Consider the following 12,447-nt stretch of genomic DNA (forward strand, 5'->3'; position numbering starts at 1 on the left):
CCACCTGTATTATGATTAGACCGTTTATATTAAAGATGGAAATAAATCTATCTGAATCTTCTAAGATACAACTTTAATAGAGGGCACCACGTTCGCCAGTTATGTGAAAGGAAACTAAAATTCAAATAAGCGAAACAAAAACGTCGTTAGAGACCATTATTAATTATTATAGTTAAAAACGTATACTCTACTAAGTGTATTTTAACCTTAATTATATATCCCATATAGTTGACTAGAAAAATTCTACTTTTGACCTTACATTGTGTTTGGAAAATCACAATAATAAACAAATAGGTAAATAGTTTCGAATCTTTGGTTAATTATGGTGGAGGTTGTTCATACATAAAGGAAACAAGGGATCGTTGAAGTGTCGGTAGGGCTTCACCTTGGGCAGTTTCGATCTGCAGAGCCAACAGAAGTAAGTGCCGCATCTCGAGCAGCTCATTTTGTTGCATCCATCAATTTTCTAATTAACGATAAAAAAGACGAAATTAACCGAATTATTGCATAATTATAATATTTTTTTCTCTAAGAATGACATTTAATATATTTCACACTGAAATATTTTATGACACTAACTCGATCGTGACAACTTTATTTTGCGTTTCACCAAGAGCTCATTAAGTAGGAAAATTCAACTGCCACTTCTTTGTATAAGACCGTCAGTTGAAGTTTATAAAAAAAAACTTGTTTCTAAACGCGCTAATAACCGTATAACGTTCGAACTAAATGAACGAGCTGTAGGAGCATTGTGTGCAATGAAAACTTATTATGCTAACAATAATAACCAGACATAATATGTTACCCACAAACTAACGGGGCAGAAACGAAGCAAGTTGATCACAACAGTTTGTCTGACACTTCAAGAGTCACTCGTATATTAACATTTATTTCCAGTTTTATAAAACTGTAAGCAGGCCCGTAGCCAGAAAAATTTCCTTAAAGGGGCAGTAGCTTTTTGTGAGGGGGCACATTTATTTCGTTACATCATTACGAAAATGTTGTTAGTGTTATAAAAAAAAACTTGCTTTTTGAAGCAGACCATTCTACAACTTTTATTTTATAAAGAAATAGTTACCTATAAATAACGATCTAAACCTTAGACAAAGACAAGTGGCTCAAAATGAAATTTTCAACGAATAGAAGATGAAGGGGCAGATAATATTCTCAGTAAACTATTTGATTAAAAGACAAACGGTATCATAAATTTATGATATCGCTATTCTTAGATATTTAAAAAATTTACGTTTTAGACTGTTGGGGCCATCTAGTTGGTAAGATTTTCGGAATATAAAAAAAGGTCACTAATGGCGTTAGCCCTGTGATAAAATTTTCTCCTTTCGGCAAATAAGTATCGATCTAACAGAAATGGTTTACCTGTATCGAAGCGAAGCAATCGGGGCACTTTTTACTGTTCCCAATGACCCACTCGCAAGACAGACGTTCATTTATCAAATATCTGATCTCTTTTCTGCCGTATTTCCTTTCGATCTCTTTCTTCTCGTCATCGTCAGCTTCCAGGTATTCCTCCGCCATGGCCTCCACTTCATCTGCCACATAAAGTTCATTAAAAACCTTCAGCTTGAATTAAGAACCAATAATTAGGAATGTTTCGAAACAGATCTGATAAGACTTGGAGATTTAACAAATTCTATCCTCGCCGAGTTTTGGATATATTATTATATAAACCTTTCCATCCGTGCAATACCTTTTTAAATTAGAATTCAATAATTACTACGTGGTTAGCGAATCACGCTAAAGCCCTGTAATCACGGTAGTTTATTTGTCTCACTAACTGGTGACAACTCGGTCTTAGCTAAACCTATATATAAAACTTGGAGACCTAACTTCCAGATACTAACCCTCATATAGGCGACAAGGCTCTATGCCGTGATACGTCATGCGGCATAAGACGCAGAAAGTGAATGCGCACGCTGGACACTAAGCCAATTTACTGTCCTGGTCGAAAATGATGGAACACTGGCAACTCTTCAAAGGGCAAATAGTGATATCAGTCATTTGCGACAGCGTTGAATCCAACAATATTTTGTCGTACTTGGAGAACAATTCGTTGCCTACCACCTCACGCACCTTCATACCAAAAGGATACCATGTCGTTAAATGTCATCTTTAACCGAATCCCAAATTAATTACTAACTTGATGCTGCAGTGCTTGGGACTTGCATTTATCTTCTGGACAGGTGAGACTATGAACAATTCCCTCTTGGATCTGGATGGTGAAGTAGGACTGGAGACATTATTTGCAGTAAATGTGGTTGCAAGGGTGAAACCGCATTCCGTCGCGCCCTTGTTTATCGACAAAGCACACGATACAAGTGAACCACTCCTTTTCAGATTCAATTTGTTTCCGGTAATCATTGAACTCTAAATGTACGATTAAAATAATTTTAAAATAGGATTTCTATTTTAAATATTGTGAAGGGTCGTTCCATAGGAAATCTTGGAATTCACGCACACTTCCTGGCGCAACACGCTTTCTTAAGATAATTTGTTTAAAAAACACGTGCCACACTTTAAATCGTTTGTCAAAACCCTTGACCTCAAGACAAAAGCTAGTTCTAGTTGTTCAGGCCCTTAAAAATTGTTGAGGAAAACCAGGCTACCTTAACTCTAACCTATTATTAAATTCCACGTGAGGTTAACAGAATCGTTTTAAATATGCAGGCCAAATTTCAAGTAGCTCTTTCCCACGCGCAATCTGAGGCAGGCATAGTTTAACACTTCCGAGGTCATTAAGTGTAATGAGCTGTTGGCTCGCGTGGCATGAGGGCTTGCCACCACCCTCCTACGCATTGTAACCCGGCCACCTGAATTAAAGGCTTCAAAAGTCGCTTGATGACTTAGGGCTAAGGTGGTGCCTTGGGTATTAGCCTAGCCGATTACTTTTTTTTAATTCAAACGATTCACTGGCCCTTTAATTATCTGAAGATGTAATTTTGAAATCTTAACTAACGTATAAGATGCGATTCAAGATCTAATCCGTTCGTTGGAAGGAAAACAGCTCTGGAGTCGCGGTTGGGATCCGCGTGGCTGTTTTCGACCTGAGGATAGTAGGTTTTGACGTGCCACCTATTTTCTAGCTTTTGTTTATTCGTTTCTGTACAGTGTGGGCTATTGATGTTTGTAGTGTCGTCAACATCGGAGGATTTTTCACACGGATAACGGCTCGCTTTGTAACAGGAAAAAGTGGTTGGTATTCTCGCACTTTGGCGATGAGGCTCGGCTAATTGGTTCAAATTTGATGCGACATCAACTTGGTCGTTCTTTTGTCTCAGTTTCTTGGGACGAACTGAATTTAAAAGAACGATCAGCTTTTAAAAAATGTAATAGCTTTTTATTAGTAATAGGCGAGACTGTTAAGTTCTTTTTTTTAACTCGTTGTTAGCGGTTGTGACGGTTGGGACAATTCAGGTCCGCTCATCCATCTGGTCTTACCCAACCGGGAAAAATGTGAAAGGAAAACCACGTGACGAAACTAACAAAATCCCAATTTTTTTGCCAACGCCCATTGGTCATGTGATTTTATAGTTTAGTCTTTTACCAATTTCCATAAAACATGAAAAGTATTAATATTTTTTTGGTTTTGAAACCAAATCCACTACAGGGGCGCCCAAACAGGAGATTTGTAGTAAATTGTGATTTCAACCATAAAATGGTTATTAAAATATATTTAAATTTTATTATTTAACAATCGCTTTAAACAGGGAGTTCTCGACCTTGTAAATGCTGATCTCGACTTTTCAATTTGGAAATTTGAACACCCCTCTGGTACTAACACTACCTCTTCTCATAATAGCTAATTCACTATGAAGCAGGAAGCTGCTATTACTATACTGTATGTTATTAGTGTACATTTGTTGAAAGTGATTGTACGTTTAATCGAAAGATCGTCTACTAGAACACTCTACGACGTTTACGCCCTTATAACGTTGCTAGCACCTATCACCGTCGTGGCAGAAATGCGAAGTTCGTTCTACCAGCCACGAGAGGAGAGAAACACGCATTCGTCCCTCTGTCATTACAGTCCCGAAAATTGCCACCAACAAAGGTTGGCGCTGTTGCCTCCTTTTATATATGTTATTCTCTAACAGGAGCCGCGATTTTCATCCCTCTCGAGGGTAGTGGAGCTCTATAACTTAATCGTTTCTAGAAAAGTGTTCCTAAATAATTAAATTAAAACACTCAATAGACGCTAATATTAAATTTGGAGTGGAAAAGCATGTTGTGTCTTCAAATACGAGGGGCTAACCGCTATCAAATGGTCTGTACACCGATTAGGCGTACTCAACACTGATAAAGGTACATACTCTAAAGATTACTTGTAATCTCATTAGCACAGTCAAAGGTACTGGCTTGTACACCCATTACGCGGAGTGACAAGCCCTTCGTTCAAATACAATATCAAAGGGCTAAAAGTTTCTGTGGGGAAATTTTAAAAACGCCATCAGCTTATAAGATAGAAATTGACGTACCGCTGACTTCTTTTCTTTTTTGGGGCGGAGAAAAGTGAATTTCATTGGGGTCAGCATATGCCTCGGACGTCAAAGGCGAAATGTCCAGGGTTGAGTCAATTCCGAGAAACTGGAGGGCTTCCTCTTGAAGGAACCGGATCCAGCGGTACAGAACTACTTCCTGTTTGCATTCTTTCCAAAGGAAATCTAGTTGCTCGCATAATTTTCGAAGCTGTTATAAAACAGATTGCTTATATCAATGTCACTACTTCATTGATTGCATTCTAGAATGTAAGTAAATACCTGTTCCAAAGATAGCCAATGGCAAGTGAGTAGAAACGCTGGGCAAGTTGTGGATGGATAGCTTGGAACAAATTTGAAGTACAAGGTCATCGGAGTGAGGAAGTTCAACTGAACTTTGCCTCCATTTTCGCCATCTAAAAATCAATGATTGAAATGAAGTAAATTAGAAATTTAGTTATTAACGAGGTATATGGGCTGAAAGTGTACATTACCCGATGTAGTGGTCGACACGATGAAGAAAGTGTCTGGCAACACGGGCTGGATTTGGATTGTCCCGCGTGGACTGTCCCCGTTGTGAACTGTCAAGACGCTTTCGTCGAATATACTTCTTAGGACTTCAATCTCCTCTCGCTGCTCTGCTATCTCCATTACGGATGGAATTTTGTCACTTTGATCTGAATGTAATATTAATTATAACTTAATTTTAGTTACGCTGAAGAAATGATCTTATTAAATACATTATTGATCTTATCGCATGTAACATAATCCCCAATAAGAATGCCATAAAATAGTTCTAATGAAACCTTGTTCATGGGATATGACGTACCTTACGTCACTTCCTACTCCGTGACGCAAAACTCGTCATCAGATTGGCTGATGTGAGACGGAAGTTAGTGAAGTTGATTTTGAACTTTTTTCGCGTTTCGGACTTTGAAAATCTACAGTTAAACTCGTGGCCTCGTGATCACGTGATTTCGTTTCTATATTAACCTTTTCAAAAGCCCAAGGATTATACGAAATTTTGCAATTTTGTGTGCGTTTATTCTATGTTCAGTGGGAAACAAAGTATCATGGAATTTTGTTCTATAGAAATGTTGTAAAGAGGTACACTTATGAATAATTGTGTCACAAATGTTTTGATTAATGTTTTGCAGCGATAGAAATATTGAAATATTAATAGTAACATAAATAACAAAATTTGTTTGACACAAAGCTAAATAGGGCAATGATTGTTTGACTCAGAAGGATTGCGCAATCTGATGTTTTAAAACTGTAACCTCTCCACTCATACCTGACAAATGACCATTGCAATATTAGATTGCCATCTTTGGTCAAAAGTTACAAGTCGTCGTATGGATAAATGTACCTCCTTAAATGGGAGTCGTGTTTGCGCATTTATAATAACGTAGGCAACGGTACAGAGTAGATAAATAAAAGATAATTGTTTTTTGCATGTAATAGTTTAAATGAAATGACACACTATTTATCTTCCGAAACGGGTTTTAAAAGACTAGTTTTGGCCTGGGAAGGTACATGCTACAGCCAAATAGCACTAGCACTATTGGGGGATGGATTCTACTCTTGTAAAAGATACATTATCTACTTTTAATTTAACGTAAATAATAAAGTTTTTTTAATTTTAACAAAAATTGACAATCAGAGAGGTAAAGTTTCTAGTTTTAAGTTTTATATTCAGTGAGAACCACTTAATAGGCGAAACTATAAAGTAAATGTAGTCTTAGCCAACTTGCTAAAATGGGGAAATAAAATCACGTGACTACCATATCACAGCCAACTTCCATTCGGTAACTCGTGTTCCTATAGTTTCTAGTTTTAAGTTTCATATTCAGTGAGAACTACTTAAGCATCGGTGTATTTCAGTATCTTCTCAAATAAGCCGATACTGAATATTACAATTAATCGGTAAACCATAAGCAACATAATAACATAAGTACTGAACAATAAGCCTATTTCGTTTTTATTTGGAGCATGCGCAAAACAATGTTTGTTTCATGAAAGGTGACCAAACTATTTCGCCGTAGCGGTTCACAGCTTTTCACAATGGATCTCAATGCTAGTCAAGAGCCTTTATTTAAGTTAAACATTAAAAAACTCAAAGTGTTATGTGGGACTATGGGTATAAATTTTAAAAGTAAATGGAAAAAGGCAGATTATATTGCTGAAATACGGAAGAAAATCGGCGAAAACGGCGGCACTGAAAACAGCGAGAATGACTTAGATATCGGTATAAATCTAAGCCTCGGCCAAAATGTGGACGTCCCTTCAACAACAAATGGAAATAAGGTACTGAACGAACTTGAAGATAATCTAGAATTTCTAAATCAAGTTCATGAAAAACCAATTGTTTTTGAGGAGATTCCCCAGATTCATATTGAATGTGTTAAGTGCAATAGATTAAATTTCGACGATTGTGTATGGAAAAGGAAAACTTCAACTCCGATATCCAAGCCACCAAAAAGGAAAAGGCCTGAACTCTTGCTAGGTAGTGGGATCCACAAGTGGTTTAATAGTAAGTTGAATTTAGTTATTTTCTTTAACTTATTTTAGTAAACCCGTGACTTTAAAATTTCTTTGTAATTTAGATTTGTGCGGGAAAAATGCTTTACAGCCAGATCAGGCAGAGAACTGGAAAGCGCAACCCCTCCCTTCAACTATACCAATGATCACTTCTGTTGAAGTTTATAATTATATGGTACAAGATAAATCTGTGATAGACAACAATAGTAGCAAACATTTTAAAGGTTTCCAGAAAGCAGTGGCTCACCACGAAGCTAAAGACATAATTTATTATTTACACCCAATATTTCAATTCTATTATGATACCTTACCATTTTGTCTCAAAAAGGTAAACGGAGAAATAAAATTAGACCGAAAATCTCATTATTATGCTCAGGTACAAGGCGAAATGGCAGTTAAGAGGTTAGAGTGGGCTGATTTTGTTGTTTACAATGAGTCACCAGAAGACGGAATGTTTAAGGAAATAATTTTATTTGATAACGTATTTTGGCAAACTAAACTTTTGCCAAAAATTGTGCAATTTTTTACAAAGTATATAGCGCCTTTTCTAGTCAATTACTTGTGATAAACTAAAAATTGATTAAATTTTTTATTTTGTAACCATGGTTAAAATCATACTAAAGAAAAATATATCAATAAAACAAGACTGATACTTTGTTTTTAAAACATTTTATTATAATATTAACAGTAATATAAAAGAAAACTAACGCTATCATTCGGGTCGAAACCCCTCTTCAGGCTTTTGTAAACCAGACGCCCGAAGAGGGGTTTCAACCCAAAAGCTATTGTAAATAATATTATTATAAAATGTTTTTAAATTATGAAGTATCCGTCGTTTTTTACTGCTATTTTTTTCTTTAGAAATGGATTATACGTGATAAACTAGAAGTTCCTAACTTTGACAAGTTCCCAAAATAAAAATGTTACTAAATTTAAACTAATGGTTCATAAGTGTTAGTTAAATACGAGCACACTGCAAAAACGTCGTTAGTTAGTTTTGCGAAAGTTATAGTTATAAGCGATTTAATTTCTGCACGTAGAGTTCGGTTTTCAACTTCATGATCAGTATAGTCGGTTTGAGTTCCCTTGGATACAAATCTTGTAGGCTGAAGAACTGGGAACGTTTCATTTTTACCATTAACCACTTGCGTTGAAGTATCAATTTCTCCGTTATACATTGGCTTTTCAGTGAAAATTTCATTTGTTTCTAAGCTATCAATGCTGTAAGTTAACGTAGATTCTGGCAAACTTGAACGCGAAACTTCAGCTTCATGTTTTGATGAATTAACAATGCTATCTCGCAGGCTAAGGCTATCATTCACAATTTCTTCCTTACTTATACCTGTACTAGCGTAACTATGAAACTGTAGTGAAAGTTCAAGTCTTTGCTGCTGAATCAATCCATTTAAAAAACCTTGGTGGTTTTCTTCCTGTAAATAAATAGAAATGCACAATATTTACTATAGCATCAATTTTACAATACATTCATTAAGTATAATATTAAACTTGCCTGTTTTTGGGTGTTCTTTCGTTAAGTCTGTCTGCCCTTTGCTTTGCTAATTCAAGTTTTGATTCCGTTATTATTCTTCGTGATGGTATATTTATTGATGGAATCCAATCTGGATCTGAAGGTTCCCAACCTGGATAGCCAGAGTGAAAATGTAGACTGCAAACTCTGGAGCTTGACGTAGGTTTCCAATTGTTTCGGTTAATAATTCTTTCCCAAAGTCGAGTTCTCTGTTTCGGAATACGATGGAATCGAATTTCTGGCGTTCCATATCTACTTTTACAACCGACAATGCTGCACCAAACCATACTTAATTTAATTACTATCACGTTAACGTTAAGACTAAATAATCTCCTTTGAGAATACACGGCGCGATTTCCTAGATGGCGTCTCACGAAACATTGTTATACATTGCGCATGCTCAAATTTCACCCCCTCAACACCCCTAAAAGTTGTTGAAATAGGAGTATTTCGGTTAATGATGGTCTGTCGCAGATTGATTGCGTCATCGGAAGTCTCGTAACCGGAAGCACGGAATAAAAACTTGTCTAGGTTAACGGTAATAGCTAGTGTAGGGAGCTGTTGGCTCGATCGCGTGGCATGCAGGGCTTGCCACCACCCTCCTACGCATTGTAACCCGGCCGCCTGAATTAAAGGCTTCAAAAGTCGCATGATGACTTAGGCCTAAGGTGGTGCCTTGGGTATTAGCCTAGCTGATTATTATTATTATTATTATTATTATTAATTACTTTCAACTAGTTTGATGGCTATAAATACCAGCGAGAACGCGTTCGAGTCTCAAATTTGAAAATAACAAATGTAATCGTTTATTCAATAAACAATTACTTGTCGGTCCTTGGCCACGTAATGATTATATGGTCATTGGAGAAACACCCTATTATTAAAGAACTTAGCGTTGTGGGAATAGGAATTAAGTGTCAAACTTATGTTTATGTTTTTGCTTATATTTTAAATAACCTGATATTTAAATGATGTTGAATTAACCGGATAATTAATATTTATCAGTATTCGTACTTTACAGGTTCTGATTTTCTAACTAACCCGTTTGTATAATTTAATTTAATATCATGTAAAATATAAAATAATGTAATATAATATAATAATAATATTGGTCAAATTCACCAGATATTGCTAAAGGCAAATAATTTGTATCCGTGAATCGGCAGGACCATTTTAAAACCAACGCAAACATTTGCAGAAACCACTTGTAGCCTTTTGGCATTAGAGCAAAACTTATAAAGTCAATATAAATAAACGGAAGACAATCCGCTTTTTAAAGCCACGGTTCAGATATAATTTAAAGAACAGGCAATAATAATAAATATACGACGCCACAAAAAGAAATTGGGGCTGAAACTAAACCTCGTTTATCGAGGATGATTTAAGAACGCAATTTCAACGTACCTTTAATGCGCTAAAATTCCTCTCTCGAACGTCAACAGTCTTCCATGATGAATGACGAAACCTTGTAGTCTCTCTCTCTCTCTCTCTGGCGCGCGCGCACGTGCTCTCGAGGAGGGAATGACTCTTCCGTGACGTAACACATTTCGTCACGTTGTGCAATAGCATCGACCCGTAGAAACGTTTACGTTGATTGTCGGAAAAAATACGCGACAAATATTTACTTTTGAAATCCACGTGGCCAGACGTGCGGTTGTTATGAATCATGTCGAGAATAATGCTTCAAGTAGAAAACCATTGGCGTAGCCATGGAGCACAGGGGTATGCAAACATTAGTCATTTAATTTTTTTTTCGAACCCACATAATGGAAATATTATAGTGCATATCGATAATTATACTAAATGTTGATAACTATAATGCCTGTCCATAATTATATTAAATGTCCATAATTATAATGAATGTCAATAATTATAATGAATGTCCCTAATTATAATGAATGTCCATAATTATTATGAATGTCCATAATTATAATGAATTTCAATAAATGTGATGGGCTTTTATTTTTTTATTGAATTATTTTTTCACATACATTATTTATAATTTACAAAAATAATTATATAGCATGTGGCCCCTCCTACCTAAGCATAGCTGGTATTTAGGAGGGGGGGGGGGTTAATGTATCTTATAAAAATAATAGTATTACAGACCACATAGTAGATTGTGATCGGGTGAGTATATTATTACAGTGAATTTCCAACAATGGTTATGAACTCAGAGGATTTAAATAATGAGTTAATTTCTATATGGAATTTGTCAAAAGATACTATTTTTCTCGTATCGTTATTTAGAATATTATATAATTTTAGAGGTAATTTTACCTTCTGTTCAGTTTTAAATCTTGTGGAGCGTATAATAGGACATATTACGTTATTATTATTTTAGTTTGTTATGGTTTAGTTTTAAAGTAATTTAACAATACAGTTTTATAAAACAAGTGCTTTAAAGGCAATAGATCTAATTCTTCGTAAATAAGAGTAGTTAGATAATGCCAAGGCTATTTTAAACATAGTTTTATACATCGGTTTTGTAGTACTTTTAAACTGTAGCTAACCAAATATTTGGTCAAATAAATTTTGTTTTGAATTTGAATTTGAATTTGAATTTGAAATTTTTAAATGAGAATCGTTCGCTCCACCCCAGCATAATAACCCGTAGTTAATAATAGATTGAACTAAAGTGAAGTACATAGTTCGCATAATTGAAGTCGTTAAAAAATCTCGCACCAGATTTAAACCAAATAGGGCTGACCGTAATCTTTTATATATTTGTTTAATATGCTCATTCCATTTTAGGTCTTTGTCAACAATTATACCAAGATATTTTACTGATTCAGCTTTCATAATTTTGGGGCACCTACAAAGATCATAACTAATAGGTGACATACAATTTATATTCTCATGTAGTTTTATGTTATCGATTAACGTCTCATCAGCTTTTGTTAAAGAAAAAGTAATATATTTAGATTTATCAGCGTTTAAACTCAAAGGATTAACATCTAGCCAGTTTTTAGTACTTATTAGTCCTAGGTTAACCTTTTTAAAAACGTTTAACCATGTGTCACCAATAAATACCTGAACCGTGTCATCCGCATACGCTACCGTGTGGTTAGATATGGCTCAATCGAGTAAATCATTGATGTAAATAGAAAATAGTATAGGTCCTAATTTGTAAACTTCTTTATTACTACTTAGTTGGTTATTTATTTATAATGGATTTCAATAATTTTAAGGAATTTCAATAATTTTAAGGAATTTCGATAATTATAAGGAATTTCGATAATTATAAGGAATTTCGATAATTATAAGGAATTTCGATAATTATAAGGAATTTCGATAATTATAAGGAATTTCGATAAATATAAGGAATTTCGATAAATATAAGGAATTTCGTTAATTTAAAGAATTTCGATAATTTTAAGGAATTTCGATAATTATAAGGAATTTCGATAATTATAAGGAATTTCGATAATTATATGGAATTTCGATAATTATATGGAATTTCGATAATTATAAGGAATTTCGATAATCATAAGGAATTTCGATAATTAAAGGAATTTCGATAATTATAAGGAATTTCGATAATTATAAGGAATTTCGATAATTATAAGGAATTTTGATAATTATAAGGAATTTCGATAATTATAAGGAATTTCGATAATTATATGGAATTTCGATAATTATAAGGAATTTCGATAATCATAAGGAATTTCGATAATTAAAGGAATTTCGATAATTATAAGGAATTTCGATAATTATAAGGAATTTCGATAATTATAAGGAATTTCGATAATTATAAGGAATTTCGATAATTTTAAGGAATTTCGATAATTATAAGGAATTTCGATAATTATAAGGAGTTTCGATAATTATAAGGAATTTCGATAATTATAAGGAGTTTCGATAATTATAAGGAATTTCGATAAT

General features: G+C 34.6%; 2 protein-coding genes across 3 annotated transcripts; both read right to left on the reverse strand.

The window, feature by feature from the left end:
- Positions 1–316: 316 nt before the first annotated feature.
- LOC149968613 (E3 ubiquitin-protein ligase RNF14-like) lies at positions 317–2,097 on the reverse strand. The gene is made up of 3 exons (XM_090167971.1): positions 1,956–2,097; positions 1,378–1,550; positions 317–466 (listed from the first exon to the last, which is right to left on the reverse strand). The coding sequence occupies exons 1-3, from the start codon at positions 2,095–2,097 to the stop codon at positions 317–319; spliced, it is 465 nt and encodes a 154-aa protein (XP_090024097.1).
- On the reverse strand, positions 1,898–10,003 carry LOC149968614 (E3 ubiquitin-protein ligase RNF14-like). 2 transcript variants are annotated; one of them, XM_090154792.1, is made up of 6 exons: positions 9,967–10,003; positions 4,988–5,170; positions 4,776–4,909; positions 4,494–4,704; positions 2,159–2,385; positions 1,898–2,091 (listed from the first exon to the last, which is right to left on the reverse strand). In XM_090154792.1, the coding sequence occupies exons 2-5, from the start codon at positions 5,142–5,144 to the stop codon at positions 2,258–2,260; spliced, it is 630 nt and encodes a 209-aa protein (XP_090010918.1). In that variant the 5' UTR covers positions 5,145–5,170; positions 9,967–10,003; the 3' UTR covers positions 1,898–2,091; positions 2,159–2,257. The 2 variants fall into 2 exon arrangements, with proteins under 2 accessions (XP_090010918.1, XP_090010926.1); XM_090154800.1 differs by lacking the exon at positions 9,967–10,003 and adding an exon at positions 5,323–5,393.
- Positions 10,004–12,447: the final 2,444 nt, after the last annotated feature.

The sequence above is a fragment of the Leiobunum rupestre genome, chromosome 1 (assembly GCF_980474605.1).
Source record: "Leiobunum rupestre chromosome 1, qqLeiRupe1.1.hap1, whole genome shotgun sequence".
Classification (NCBI taxonomy): domain Eukaryota; kingdom Metazoa; phylum Arthropoda; class Arachnida; order Opiliones; family Sclerosomatidae; genus Leiobunum; species Leiobunum rupestre.

Coding starts and splice junctions, on each gene's coding strand:
- LOC149968613 (XM_090167971.1), bottom strand. CDS start 2,097: ATGAAGGTGCGTGAGGTGGTAGGCAACGAATTGTTCTCCAAGTACGAC. Junction 1,551..1,955: donor CATCATTTTCGACCAGGACA/GTAAATTGGCTT, acceptor TTTATGTGGCAG/ATGAAGTGGAGGCCATGGCG. Junction 467..1,377: donor ATTGCTTCGCTTCGATACAG/GTAAACCATTTC, acceptor ATCGTTAATTAG/AAAATTGATGGATGCAACAA.
- LOC149968614 (XM_090154792.1), bottom strand. CDS start 5,144: ATGGAGATAGCAGAGCAGCGAGAGGAGATTGAAGTCCTAAGAAGTATA. Junction 4,705..4,775: donor ATTGGCTATCTTTGGAACAG/GTATTTACTTAC, acceptor GTTTTATAACAG/CTTCGAAAATTATGCGAGCA. Junction 2,386..4,493: donor AAAAAGAAAAGAAGTCAGCG/GTACGTCAATTT, acceptor TCGTACATTTAG/AGTTCAATGATTACCGGAAA.